This window comes from Caretta caretta, chromosome 13 (assembly GCF_965140235.1).
Source record: "Caretta caretta isolate rCarCar2 chromosome 13, rCarCar1.hap1, whole genome shotgun sequence".
Classification (NCBI taxonomy): domain Eukaryota; kingdom Metazoa; phylum Chordata; order Testudines; family Cheloniidae; genus Caretta; species Caretta caretta.
In genome coordinates this window covers 6,456,330-6,471,013 of record NC_134218.1, presented here as the reverse complement: position 1 = coordinate 6,471,013, position 14,684 = coordinate 6,456,330, and the positions used below count along the sequence as shown (strand labels likewise).

Sequence of the window (14,684 nt, the reverse complement as noted above, 5' to 3'; positions counted from 1 at the left end):
CTCATGAACAACTCTAGTCTGGGGTACAGGGCTGTGAAAGTGAGTGGTTCTGTCCAGGAAAACTGCGACTGAATCACCTTGAAATTCAGAATGGGGAGGTCAGATCTGGATCCAAACTGCTCCAAAGTTTGGGGTGTTCAGAACTGAGGTTACGTATCTGCATCTATATCTTTATCCACCTGGGTTCTCAGACCGCACCTTCCGCCACGGCATCTGAGCACCTATCCCAGTGGGTTTGACCCACTGTAGGAATGGGACCAGGGACAAAAATTAGGATCAGGATCTAGACTGGAAGTTCTTGAAAGTTTTGAGCTCTTTGGATCTTGGGGAGTAGGTGGGTTGATTTGACCCTTTCTCTACCCATAAACCAGTCATTCTCCCAGGGCATCATATAGACCTGCATAACAATGAAATCAGAAACTCTTCTATCCCGCAGTGGGAAAAGTCCAGTTGTTAAGATGGAGGGAGCAGCAGGAGGCAACCAGTGGCTTTACAAGCGTAGCCTTAAAAATCTTCACCACGTCCTTTTGCTAATTATTGTTGCAGTGGCACTGAGCCCTCCTAGACACCTAAGTTTCTCTGAGATCGGCCATGGGGCTGTCAAGGTCAGCTGGGACGCGGCTTCGCGTGCTGTGAGAGCTCACCGTGTGACCTACATCTCAAGCAGAGGGAGCAATGCCGGGGAGGCAAGTCCTTGCTTAGGGACGCAGGAATGTGCGAAAACCGGGAGAACGGCGATGGAGTGCGAATGCGCTGTTAACTCCAGTGACTTGGCTGTGGAGTGACTCCTGATGTAACCGAGAACAGACTGTAGCCCTGTAGGACTTGATTTGTCAGTTGGTTTATACCTGTGCAAGGGTGTGACCCCTGCATTGCCAGAAGACAGGGTAATAGGGAAACAGCCCTGCCCTAGCTGTAGTGCTGTCCTATCTATCCTTTGAGCACAGCGGGAAAATACGGGCAGGCACTTCCATAGGCCTTCCTGAATTTCCTCACATGGTCCAAACCCTTCATATGGAGTCACGCATCCTATGTGTGGCTTTAATTAAACCCTCCCCATCTTTCCTTTTGCCGAAGAGGCACCATCACCGTGTGCTGTCAAGAACTCCGCTCTCTCCTGACAGCGGCTGCTCACATGCCTGCAGCATTTTAACAATGTGGGTGCCTCAACACGGGAGGGTTTTGGGGCAACTATCCTGAATTCCAAGCCCCTCTTTGCCCTTGCTCTGTGCTACAATCCTGACCCTGGTGTTTCTGTTTCACTGCAGGTCGAAGTTCCCAGCAGTGCATCATCCACTGTGCTGAGACCTCTGTCCTCTCTCACCCAGTACTTCATTAGTGTCAGCTCCATTTATAGTGAAGGCGAATCCTTTCCGCTTACAGGCAATGTTACCACATGTAAGTAGGGTTGAGGCAGAGTATGAGGGTCAGCAGGAGTTTGGTTCAAGGTCCATTATAAAGTTAGGTGCCTAGCTGCCAGACAGCCAAAAGTTTAGTTCTGACCCAGACACCAAAGTTCAGGGATGTTCACAGCTCGGGTTTTCTGGTTCAAACAAATTTTAGACCTCAGAGCAAATCGAGACTAAAATTTTTTGAGTTCTGCCAGGTTTCTACCTGAAGACTTAAATCCCCCCTCAGTATCTCTCTCTCTGCCCATGTCAGGGCAGGTTTTTTCCTCCCAAATTTGGCCAAAATTCAGCCTAGTGTGGCCAAAAGTCTCATTGGCACTGAACCTGGTTCTTACTGGGTTGAAAACCCTCATTGAATAGCTTGCTTTAATAGGGTCCTTCTAAATAGGACACGTTATTGCCAGTCACTCATTCTGCTGGGAGATCTTTACCAGGCTACCGGAATTTCCAAATGTTTGGTAGCCTTGAAATGAACTTTTGTAACCATTGGATGTCGTGCAATAACCATCTGAATGATCCATAGATTTGAGAAAATGACACTTAACTGTGATTCTCCATTGGGAGCATTGCCCTCAGTAAAGTCTGTTGGTCAAATCCTGCCTTTATTTATAGATGCAATGACTTGGAGACAGAAGGGGCCATTCTGACCAGCTCTTCTGGCCTTCTGCATAGCAGGGGACACAGAATTTCACGCTGTAATACTTGCACCGAGCCTACTGGTTTGGATTTGACCTAGACCAGCTCATTTAGAAAGACAGTCTTTAAGTTAGCTCTGCTTGAATAACAGATGTTTTGGTGCATTGGTGATTCCGAGGAGAAAAAATCATTTTGGGTCAAGCAAAAAAGTTCTGTTCAACCCCAAGCAAAACCATTTCATTTACATTTCAAGCTTTTGACATTTTTGATTTTTTTAAAAATAAAAATGAGGGAAATTTCTACACAAAAAGCTGTTTTGAACAGAAAAATGGAAACATTTCGACAATATTGAAACATGGTTCAGCTTTTTCAGAATGTTTTGTTGGGGAGGGAAGGGGTTGACGTGAACTCCTCTGGGATGGCCCCTCAAGGAGACCTGGTGAGAGATGCTGGCTGACAGCTCTTAAACAAGGCTGGAGAATGATGGTGTTTGTGTCTGTCTGTCTCTCCTGAGGATTATGTAATCAGCAGAAACTATTAATTTTCCAGTAGCAGAGGCGAGCCAGTACTTGATGCCGTTTTGTTATGATGGGCGAGCTCTGGGAGGTCTCCTGTTTGCAGTAGCAGAGTCCTCATCCATTTACGTCCGCCTCCAGCTCCTGGCCACTCGTTACGCTGCTGGGCCTCGCCAGCACTTCCAGACCTGGGTGCAGCTCTGTGCAGTGGGCAGGCAGTACTCTGCTCTCTCCTGGGCTCTGTTCAGTGTAGTCAGGGGATGGCTAATGGGATGGAGCCTTTGACCTCCAGGTCACTGCAGAGCTTTGTAACAGCTCCAGAAAGATTTGGCATAGGCTCCCAGCAGCACTTTCCCCTCCTCCCACTTCCCTGGTGGTGGGAGGGGGCCCGGGGGCACCCCCAGTTTGCATCATTGAGAGCTGCATTAAGTTCCATAGAGGGCGGCACCTTATTTGTATAGGAAAACTCTGCAAGTGAAGCAGATAAATACAGTCGTCCCTTTTCTACTGGGGAAATAACAACACCGGAATTAATAAATAACCCTGTCATTCAAATGGTTTGTGTCTTCTCCCTCTCCTTTGGTCTCTTACAATCCCCACCTCTTCCATCCCAAACAGTCCTTTCTCATGTTATGCCTCTGCCTTTCAATCATTTTGTATCTCCTTTAATTGATTGCTCTTGTCCCATTGTCTTTCCCTTTCTCTGGCCCTTTTTTCCTCTGTATGCTCTGTTCCCTTTCCCTCCATCCCATTCCTCTAGCTGCCCCCATCCACCTGGGGGTCTCTCCCTCAGTAACTTTCCTGGTTCCTCCCATATCCATTTCATTTTGTCCCTCCCTAAGTCATTGACCTTCCTCCTCTAGCACTTCCACCTGTTTCTGATTTCAGTTCTCACACCATCACTAGCTGCTTTATCCTGTTTTTTGCTGCATATGTGAGAGCCCGGAATCTTTTAGCTGGCCTGCTGTTCCTTCCCTCTAGTGGACGTCTCTCTCTGTTACCAGAGTGGGACAGCAAATTGAAAAAGGCAATAGAAAATATTTTTTAAGGAAAGCTGAAATGCAGAAGTAGTCTCACAATTTTAGGGGAAAAACAGACACACAGAAGCCTGCCTTCATTCTTATTATACGGGACCCAATGGATCACAGCTAGGTCTGAGTAAATAATTTGCAAGAATTAAGTTATTCAGATAATTCCTCCTGCTTTCCCATTTGTGAATCATCCACAAACAGACTGTGAAATTCTGACATTCCAGCAGTCAGCCCCTATGCCCCTTTCCTGGGTTCTTGCAGGCTTTGCTAGTCGCAGCTTTGGGACTGGGTAGGAATTTTTCCCCATATCACCAGCGTGGCTGAGGCTGGTGGGGTTTTTCGCCTTCCTCGCAGTGAAACCTAGGGGCTGGGTTTTGGGCTGGAATTCTCCCCCTCCCAGAGGGCACAGCTGGGACCTATGGGAGAGTCATTTAGTTATTGCAACTTCTGGCAGGGGCCCAGTGCAGGAACTTGCTGATTTAGGCTCCAGATCCAAAGAGGTAACACAGTGGGCATCCCAAGAGCATCTTCTTATGAAATGGGGGCATCATGTCTAACCCCTTGGGAACAAATGTGACACAGGACACTAGCCCAGGGGGACCACCCCACCAGTGCACTTTACGGCAGTGCTGGCTGGGAGGTCGAAGTCCTCTCTCACTTCAACCCCGGAAAGGGGGAGGGATGCGGGTGCAGGCGCGCAGGGAACCTCCTCGTGTGATAACTGACTACCCCCACGGTGGGAGCACCCCAAGAATTGGCGAAGGATCAAGGGGTTGTCAAGTGTCTGCACTGGGCTGTCCCTCGACAGGAACCTTGGATGTAATTTCACTAATAAACTTGCAGCCTGGTTAAAACCCTTCCCACGTGCAGTGAGCACACCAAACTGGGTGGGTATCTCTGCATTCAGGCTTAAAATGTGCATGTGCTAGAATATTCGCAGAGAGCGAACCCAATGGAGGGGGTGTAAAAGCCATCAGGGCAAAACTCAAACAAACCTTTGCAGGATTTGTTTTTGTGTCCAGCTGTACTATATGCCAAGATGGGTCTGCTGCACTGTATGCTTGTCTGTACCGTGCCTGGCCCAAGCCGCCGCTGGGAGTCCTGTGAACTCTTAGGAGCTCGAAAGTTTAAACAAATTCATCCAAAGTTATAAAAGTAAGGAAGACACCCAAAAAGACTCTCTTGCCTCTCCAGGATTTTAGCACTTGGCATAACACTAACCTCTTTGTCCTTGAAAGCCATTCCCAGCATCTTCCTGCTCCCAGCACCAGCACTGCACATGTCCTCTCGCAAATACGATAATTATCTGTAATTAGTGTTTACAAATATTTTATCCATGTCCCTCATGATGAGCTGTTGTCATTTGGGGTCTGAAGAAGTGAAAGGCAGGCTGGTGAGAGACAGCTGCCAGTGGATACCTTTCTCCCTGACCATCTGTTCTGTACCTTGGCTCTGTACCACCAGCTCCTCAACCTTGTTTTCTTTGTGTCTTTCAGTAAAGGTTCCACCACCAGGTGACCTGAAGGTGACTGAACTCTCAGGAAACAATGTCCGATTGCAGTGGGAAGCAGCCGCTGCCTCTGATGTCCTGGTTTATCAGATTAAATGGAATGCACTTGGAGAAGAGAGCTCCCAGGAGGTATGGTACAATATAGGCTTGGGGAGCATGAGGTGGTGTCCTGGATTTACAGGATCTGTGCTATGCCCTGGCCTTTAAGTGGTCTTCAGTGTGCCAGTCCTCCAAGGGGTCACACTAATACAAGGAAAGGAGTACTTGTGGCACCTTAGAGACTAACCAATTTATTTGAGCATGAGCTTTCGTGAGCTACAGCTCACTTCATCGGATGCATACCGTGGAAACTGCAGCAGACTTTATATATACACAGAGAATATGAAACAATACCTCCTCCCACCCCACTGTCCTGCTGGTAATAGCTTATCTAAAGTGATCATCAGGTTGGGCCATTTCCAGCACAAATCCAGGTTTTCTCACCCTCCACCCCCCCACACAAATTCACTCTCCTGCTGGTGATAGCCCATCCAAAGTGACAACTCTTTACACAATGTGCATGATAATCAAGTTGGGCCATTTCCTGCACAAATCCAGGTTCTCTCAACTCCCAAACCTGGATTTGTGCTGGAAATGGCCCAACCTGATGATCACTTTAGATAAGCTATTACCAGCAGGACAGTGGGGTGGGAGGAGGTATTGTTTCATATTCTCTGTGTATATATAAAGTCTGCTGCAGTTTCCACGGTATGCATCCGATGAAGTGAGCTGTAGCTCACGAAAGCTCATGCTCAAATAAATTGGTTAGTCTCTAAGGTGCCACAAGTACTCCTTTTCTTTTTGCGAATACAGACTAACACGGCTGTTACTCTGAAACTAATACAAGGGTGGGGCCTCAATGTCCCCTCGGCTGAGCCTTGGGCTCCAGCACTCCTGTTTCCTCATTGTGAGCCCTGCCCATTGAGGCAGACTCCTGCTCAGACTCATACTTCCTTCGGGAGTCAATGCACTTCAGCAAGTATCTGCAGTGACTCCATGCACCTTTTCAAAACAGAGAAGGGTTTATTAGTCAGCTGGAATATAGCATTAGGAAAGTGCTTAGGTTAGCATAAATAAGGCAAGGTTAAGACATAGTCCATACTGGGTAAAGCCAGGGCTCCCATGAGTCATGCTGCTATAGGGATCATCTTAATTTCCTTTCTCTGTCACCTCCGCCAATTGTCCACCTGCTGCAAAGCCATGCTGAGTTCACATGTTCAGCCCGCTGGTATCCTCCCATTGGTAAGTGTCAATAGTTAGCTCTCTGGGGTTCCCATTGTCTCTTTAGGGTCTTCCATTGATATAGTCCTTAATGACCTTAATGACCCATTCATAGCCTCCCAGAAGCTACGTGATGAAACACCTCATGTCTCCTGCTTTACCCTGAGTGCAGCAATTTAACCTTTCTACGCCCACTGGGCAGCAATACCAGAGTGATAGGTACAGGGTCATACAGGTAGTTCATAAAAATATTGCAGACAATTCCCACTTCATCACAGACGGTGTGAGGCCTGTTTAAGGGCTGCTGGGCATGTATATATCACGTGCCCTGCCAACGGCTACATGGATACTAATGTGTGGTCTATAAAGTGTAGTCCTGAGTGGGGAAGTGACTGTGGACACATGCAAGGTAACTGGAGCTTTTTGAATGAGTATCCTAAGACTTGGTATTAAAGTAACTATTAACTGTCATCAACATATCCAGACTGCATGGGCATCTACAGAACACTAACTAGGGCCAAATTTTGCCCTAGTTCATTTACACTTATGAAAGCCTTGAGGATAGGATTTGGTCCCAGAGTCCTGTGCCAGCATGTAGGTACCCCCTATCTTCTCCACATGCAAAATGATGGGTCAGATCCTCAGCTGGTGTGAATTACCGTTGCTCCATTGACTGCAATTAAATTATATCAGTGTGCAGTACCTCAGGATGTGTGTACTTCCTCTTCTCTACCCACCACCAGCTTAAATCTCCGGAGATCTTGAGCTCCTATTGTGCAATGTTCATTTAAAGTAAAAATAGGGCCTGGAGGGGAGATGGGGTAGAGTTCTGATGACCTCTAATTCCTCATGCGTGGCCATACAACTTTTCACAAAGCATCCTGCAGGTTACAAAAGCAGCATCACAAAGCTGGTAACTGGGGTCAGGGGACAGTTGGGAGAGCGTCTACCTAACCCTCCCTTCTGTTTACTGGTCAACAACTTACCTGTGGCTGGGCTTTTGCAAGAACATCAGAAACAAGGGTCCTGATGATAGTCACCCTGGTTGGGCCATCATTTCTTTATAACTCTGCAAACACTGGGTGTCCTTATGCGAAGAGCATTCAGATCATTCTATCTGAGGTGATCAGTCCTTTTGTAGGAAGAGATTGTTAAAGAACAGTGCCTCTTGTTATGAAAGGATTTGATACTTTAAGATGCCATACTCAACCAGGTAGTTGCGGCTGCATGGGAACTCCACTTACGTTCGTTTCTCCTCCACGCTACAGCTGTCTGTTGCTGGGAACCTGGCTGCTGCCAGCTTACCAGGATTGAAAAAGAACACAGAATACCAGATATCGATCTGGGCATATTACAAGGATGGCGCTCGAAGTGACACTGTCTCTATTCTGCACAGAACTAGTAAGTGACCAACCTGCAAACTCTAGGGCTTCGGGGAAGGGAAGTCTCAGGACTAGTCACAGACCAATAACTCAGGTTTGACCAACAGGACGTCCCAGGCCTAAACATCTAAAAGTGACTTGAGAGGCAAGGTGGGTGAGGTATTATCTTTTATGGGACCAACTAAGTGATTGGTGATTTTGGGTGACCAACCCGAGTGACCTTATAGGGTCTTGAGCACCTGCCCTCTGAAAGCCAGTCCTCTATTAAGGTGTTTCAGGTGGGTTAGCCAGAAATGGAGGCTGCCAATATCACTAGTTGCCCTGGGGAAATTAGGTCCCAGCGCATGTATCTTTGTGGAGCTGTTTTTGGGGGGGGGGGCAGGCAGGGTGCATGTGAAGACTTATCAGTTACAGGCGCATGCTCCCCTTTCCCGCCTGCAAAACTGTGAGATGGCACCTTGGTCAATAACAAAACTCTATTTACCGTCAGTGGAGGCAGGGTTGCACCCTAGAACTTCTTTTGGTGACTGCTTGCCTGTGCATCTCCAATGCCTCTTGGTGAATTGATGGAAGGCTAAAATGATCTACTTTTAGGAAGTATTTTGACCAGTGAAGAAATGCATTATAACCACATGTAAAATGGCCTTCTTATTAGACACAGCTGTAGATGAACCCACTGAGTGACAGTTCCTTGGTGATCAGGGCTCTGTCTTTTAAAAGTCTCATGGAAAAATCATCATAACCTAGGACATCTGTCTCAACATAGTCTTCCGTGTAGATTCATAGGAGTGCCCTTTAGCTGGGTGCGCTCTGTGCCACACGAGGCATTGTATGTTCCAGGAATGTACCACTGCATACAAAGTCGGCATTTGCTTCTTAACTTCAAGTGAAATGTATTGGGTGAGTCCCTAGTGCTACAGACAGTGTGCTGGATGGCTGATGTGTTATAGATTTGCAGTCTGCTCAAGAAAGCAGGCTGGTGTTATAAGCCAATAGTTTTCGATACCCTTGAAATGTAGTTTCCCTTTTCCCCATAAGAGGATACAGAAATATTGGAGTGGATTGCATGGACTTTCTGTAGGCTGTTTAATTCACTGTCTAGATGTTGCCTAATGAATGTTACTTGTTTATAACATGCTGTCTATTAAGGAAGGTGAGGAATCATTTGGAGTCCTAATTGCTGAGTCATTCTTCATTGGGGACCCTTACAAAAATGCGAGCGAGCCTTGCAGTCCGACTCTGCTCTGAGGGAAAGTCTGAATCTTGCTTGGTGCTGACAGAATGAAGTTAAAAAGTGGCCTCCCCAAAGGTCCTCTTAATGAATACGCCCTGTCTAATGGCTTTGCAGCCCGTGAATGGAACACGAGTCATTTAATATCTGTGATCTGCTCCTTCTCCTCTTAGTTCCCAACAGTCTTTGCAGAATAAACTCGTTCTGTCTGGTTTTGTGTTTTCTGAGCTGGTGAAGCTCAGAGTAAATTGCTGTCTTGGAATCCAAAGCCCTGCTTTTATTAATAATGAATAATAATAATGTATCCTTGTGTAAAGCTACCTCAGGCGAGCCTCCGAGTGCTGTAAAACACAAAGGTGAATTGATGCAACAGACTCACTGTGCATCATACTATTGTACAGGACAGAGGGATAATTGCAGCTACTTAGAGGTTTCAGTAAACAAACAGGTAGGTTTCAAGGTGTGAATTCCACAATGTCAAACCTGAGCAGTGAGCTCAGACCAGATCCACATCACGCAACTCACTGCAAATGGCACTGGTTGGTGCCGTGCTTGGCATACTCAGAAGACAGGCCAAGGACAGAACTGACCCTCAGGTGTGTATGTCCCATTCTTTGCTAGTGCTGGAATAAGTCTGAGACACACCGGTGGGACAGTGAAGGGGGTGCAGCTTGCACAACTGCTGCCCATGACATATCTTTCCTGTGAGTGAATAGGGGATTTCATGTGTCATGGATATCAATCTTTCACTGCCACTTAATTCATGCAAAGGGCCAGATGCTCAACAAGTTAGGCCAGCAGTTACAGTGCCAGAATGCATGCTTAATTTCCATGTGCAATTACTCAGTTTGCACGTGCAATCAGAATAAGTGCGTACGTAAACTGGGACTGGATTTTGGGTGCACAACTGGATGCCTAACATGTTTGAAAATCTGACTTCTCAATTTAAAAGAGAAAATGCCAGTGAGGAAAAGTGAAGTAAGAGAAGGAGGTGGTTTCAAAGAGAGTGTGCAGCTCCCGGGGAGCTCCGAGAGGGGCTGTGGTCCCAGTAGCTTGAAAAAGGCTAAGACGGCAGGTGTCCTGGTAGAGAGGGGAGGGGCTGGGCAAGATTATGGGAAAGACTCACACTCTGTTTTGTGGCCAAGTTCAAACGAGCATCCCTGAGAAAATCATTCAGCTTAATTGTATGATTCCTCCCCACTCTGACATTCTTAAAGCCAAGTGTTTGCGACAGGCCACTTGCTGGAGGATTCTCTGTTCCTTGAAGTCTTTAAACCACGATTTGAGGACTTCAATAGCTCAGACATAGGTGAGGTTTTTCGCAGGAGTGGGTGGGTGAGAGTCTGTGGCCTGCGTTGTGCAGGAGGTCAGACTAGATGATCATAATGATCCCTTCTGACCTTAGTATCTATGAAATACCAATGATGTGTCAAAAAGAAAAGGAGGACTTGTGGCACCTTAGAGACTAACCAATTTATTTGAGCATAAGCTTTGATGTGTCAAAAATCTTCCAAGCCCTCCTCCGAGTGAAAGGCTTATCTTCCATTGTAGCCAGCAGGCGCACACATGCTGTGTTGAGAGAGAGCCTGGGTGCAGAGCGGGGTGCATATGTGGGGTGAAAAGTGACTCGTGTTCTTTCTCATCCCTCCATATAGGATGAGGCTAAGCCATTGTTCTTTTTTGTTGTTGTTGTTTTTTAAATGTGCGCAGCATCTTTCAAGAAATACAGCAACTTCAGGGCAGTCACTAAAGTGAGGCTTTTGCCCTAGAAGCCTGAGGCTATGCAGGAAGCGTGAGGAACACAAGCACCTCTCTTTCTCTGTTCTCCCCAGGAGAATATGGCCTCCTTGAAGGTTAAGAGAAAAATGACTGCCTTTGTGTACTGGTTTTGCTGTGTAGAACTATATACCTCCCTGTGGGGCTGAGGTGAGCACAGCAAGTTCATTTTAATCAGGACTACTTCCTTGCTCAACCCACATACAAACCTCTGTGCAGGTAGATTGTGCTCAATGGACGTTACAGGACATCTCTCTCTTTCAGACAACAGGTCCTGTCATCAGACACATCTTACCAAAAAAAAATCCATCGCTCTGCAGTGCGTTGTGCTCCTTTACAAAGGGCGTGGTTTAGAAACAACGTAGGTCTTGTAACCTCCTGTCCTCTCTTGTGTTACACTTAAATTGTACAGTCTTTGCAGCAGGGACTGTCTTTTCATTATCATTATCTAGCTCAGGGGGCCCTGATCCTTGATTGGGACCTCTAGGTGCGACCACAATGCAAGTAATTATTAATAATAATAACACAAAAGCACATACACACAACCCTTCATGCACAGTAATGGGATATCATGTAACATTGCTTATCTTTTGGGACCTATCGGAGTCTTTAATATCTGTGCCATAGACCTAATGACCTTCCTGTTTGCTCCCTTTCAAGGATTTGTAAGGCAGCTGCCATTCTTGTCTGCCTGAGAAGGATGGGATGGGGATGCTTTTTAAGACCCACCAAGACTGTTCTTTCAAAAGCTTGGATGAGTGAAGTGAGGCATCCCCACCCCCTTTCCCTGGAGCGAAGTACTCTTCCTCCCCCTGAGGTTGCCACCATTCTGCATTTGTCCTGAAGGACAGAATTATCAGAGCTGGACACTCCCCATTTCAGTGCTTGTGTTCGAAACTACAGCAATGTGCGGTAATGCTGGGTGAGCATGAGATGATACTTCATTGGCGCATTGCGACCTGGCATTATTGTGCAGCATGGTGACTCAAAGCGCCCACCTCTTAGGAATAGGGTGTGATGTGACATTTAAAGGCATGCCTGGGAACAAACATAGGACTCCAACTGTACAGCGAGCTGGGTTTTCCCACTCCCAGGAGTGAAATACCTGGCCTGGGAGTAGAACACAGGCTGGTCTGTCACCTCTGGAGCGAACATCCACAGTCGCAAAGTCATTAATAGATAGGTCCTTAAACTTGAGCAAGCTGATGCTTAGTTTAGTAACTAAGTTTAAGGAGACTAATGGCGAGGAGCTGAAATGATGGGAAGAATCCAGAATACTAAGCAATGAGGGCGAGAAAAACTCAGCTGCATCGTTTGGATAATAATGATGGATAAGGCTCCGAAGGGACATTTGAAATGGGCAGCCGTGCAGCTTAGCAGAGAGCTCTAGAGATTTACTCTGATTTGAGGACATGTACATTGTACCAATTAGACTGAGGAGTCCGAAGGCTGAAAACCCTCCTGTGAAGGAAGCGTGGAAAAGGTTTAAGGGGCAGCAGATGAGGTTGACCCAGATGGCACCCTCTGTGTCAGAGATACTCACTTCCTCCCTGGGCAGCCTAGAAATTTGACCTTTCCCCTGTCTGTCAGATCCGTGCTGTCAGATTCTGCAGGGCCCTGGGAGCTTTCCAAGTAATTCCGACTTTGAAGTTTTCAGCTAACTTATTCTATCTTGTTAGATTGGGTTATCTTAAAAGAATGACAGGGAAACAGTGAACTGGTGGCACATCCTAGCTAAATGAAATGGTCGGTACAGGCAGCAAACCTGTGAGAGGCGCTGGGTGCTATGGAGCAGGCTGGGGTGGTCTTGCCTAATGGTCTGGGTGGGAGGCTGCCGTTATGGTTGGTGTGGAGGTAACGGGGCCTAGTGGCCAGAGCCCAAATCAGGAGCATAAAAATTGAAGCCTAGACAATTGGGCTTGGGCTGGAGCCTGGGCTCTGAGACCCTAACCACTGTAGGAGTCACATTCAGCTCAGGATATACGATAGGAATCACACCCAAACTTTGTATGAAACGACTTCAGAAGTCTGTGGGTGGTCCGATGAGTGTGAGCCAAGCAGTGTCATGTTCTGCAAGGTTGCTAATATTTTAGTAAGAAATTGAATTTAAAAACAAGAAGGGACAGACGGACGTTGCATTCACTGGACGATATCAACTTAGCAATGACATTAGAGTAAACTGAGTGTCCAATACACTCCGAGCCATCTCTAAAGCCATTTCACAATGTGCCTTCTTTATATCTTGGGTCAGATATACATGCCACCTTGGGTATGTATGGGGTACACTTTACATATATTTCTTTATGCTTCTAGGTCTCCCTTCTCAACTCCAAAGTTTTTCTTGCAGCTCCTAGGCCTCTCTTGTCTCAGTGTTGAGTCCTCTCTTTCTAGCCTTAGGCAATCCACTCTCCTCCAAGATCTCAGTCTCTCTCGTTCCCTCGCCCCAAGGTGACGCCCCCTCTGTCTCTGTTCTGAGCTTTCATTATTATGGTAGCAAAGCAGTGAAGCACTTACTAATGTGCCAGACAGGGAGTCTTTTTGGCCTGGTTTGTATCCATCGCTATCTGCCTGTCATCTAGTTCATCTTTGTTCCCTGCTGCAGCTTCCCAGAGCCCACCCACCGACCTCGTTATAGACTCGGAGACCCCCAATAGCCTGCAGGTCCACTGGAGACCCCCTGGCAGCCACATACAATACTACCGAGTAACCTACACTCCTGAATCTGATGACAGTGCTCAGCAAACAGTAAGTCCTCAGCTGCTTTTGGGCATGCCAGGCACTTGACTAAAAAGACACGTAGCCAGTGTCATCCCGATGTGTCTCAGTTGAAGTCAGTGGGGTTACCCCAAGGATAAATTTGGTCAAGAGAACAAGAGCAACTCGTTTCCTCCGTCTGATTAAAGGCAGTGCATTAGAGACAGACAGTTGTGAATTCAAACCAAAGCCTTCTAGGCTCTTCCATGGATTTCTGTATAAAACATCAGGAGAATTCATTGCAGTCAAAGCCCCTCAGACTACAGCTGCCTCTTTGATCCACCTCCTCCCCATAAACTGGAGTGCTTCATTTCCAATAGGTGAAGGATTAAGGACAAATCCCCTGCTCTGACCTAAAGTGATTAAGCATTAACCTTTAGCACTCAAATTCTCCGGTTAGACCCAGTTAGACTGCAGTACCATAAGGAAATTTGAAATTCCTTTGGATGGAGAATGTCCCCATGTTCATACAGAGCTGCCCAGCAACTAGATAAGCCTGATCTGATGACTTTCTTCCTCCAGTCTGTAGCTTCAATAGGAAAACAAAGCAAGAAACCATGGCTGATGAAACTCCCTCAGTGTTTCCATTTCACTGAGGCAATATTGGCCTGAGACCAATAGGCCTGTCCAATTCGGATATCTATTAGGAAAATGCTAGCGGGGGACATTTCCCAGAATAAATAAGAAAACTTTCAATGGAAGCTGGATACCTAACTTCCCACTGTACCTTTGAAAATCTTCCCTGATGAGCTGAGGGGCAGTCTCAGTGCCTAGCGGGAATCTAAGGGCTGGGGGGAAGAGGGGGGGCGGGGCGTGTCTGCAGGAAAAGAGCTGGGAGAAGAGATGATTTTTTGTTTCACTCGCAATTAAAAAAAAAATCTTAAGAATTTTCAGATTGAATGAAAAATGAATTTTTTCAAAATTTTCAGGCAACTGAAAAATCATTTTGGGTCAAATGAAACATTTTGTCAAGACAAAATTGTTTCATTTTGTTTCATTCATTTTTAATTTTTTAGAAATGTTTGTAAAAATAAAATGAAAACAAATGTTGAAATCGAAAGTGATTTCGAACCGAAAAATTGAAATGTTTCATTTAGAAAATGTTGAAAGGAAACATTTTGATTTTTTGGGATTACCCCTCCCCCGACCAACTGAAACCGTTTGGAGAAACCAACATGAA

At 46.4% G+C, this 14,684-nt stretch overlaps 1 protein-coding gene across 6 annotated transcripts in view; it reads left to right on the top strand.

Moving 5' to 3' along the window:
• COL20A1 (collagen type XX alpha 1 chain) overlaps positions 1–14,684 on the top strand; it is a 96,621-nt gene that overhangs the window by 37,739 nt on the left and 44,198 nt on the right. For 5 of the 6 annotated variants that reach the window (XM_048820792.2, XM_075118692.1, XM_048820791.2 and 2 more), the window contains 5 exons: positions 547–686; positions 1,269–1,398; positions 5,088–5,230; positions 7,630–7,762; positions 13,353–13,495. In XM_048820792.2, coding sequence (XP_048676749.1) covers positions 547–686; positions 1,269–1,398; positions 5,088–5,230; positions 7,630–7,762; positions 13,353–13,495 — 689 coding nt within the window. The remainder of the gene's footprint in view (positions 1–546; positions 687–1,268; positions 1,399–5,087; positions 5,231–7,629; positions 7,763–13,352; positions 13,496–14,684) is intronic. The other variant, XM_048820793.2, reaches the window with a different exon arrangement.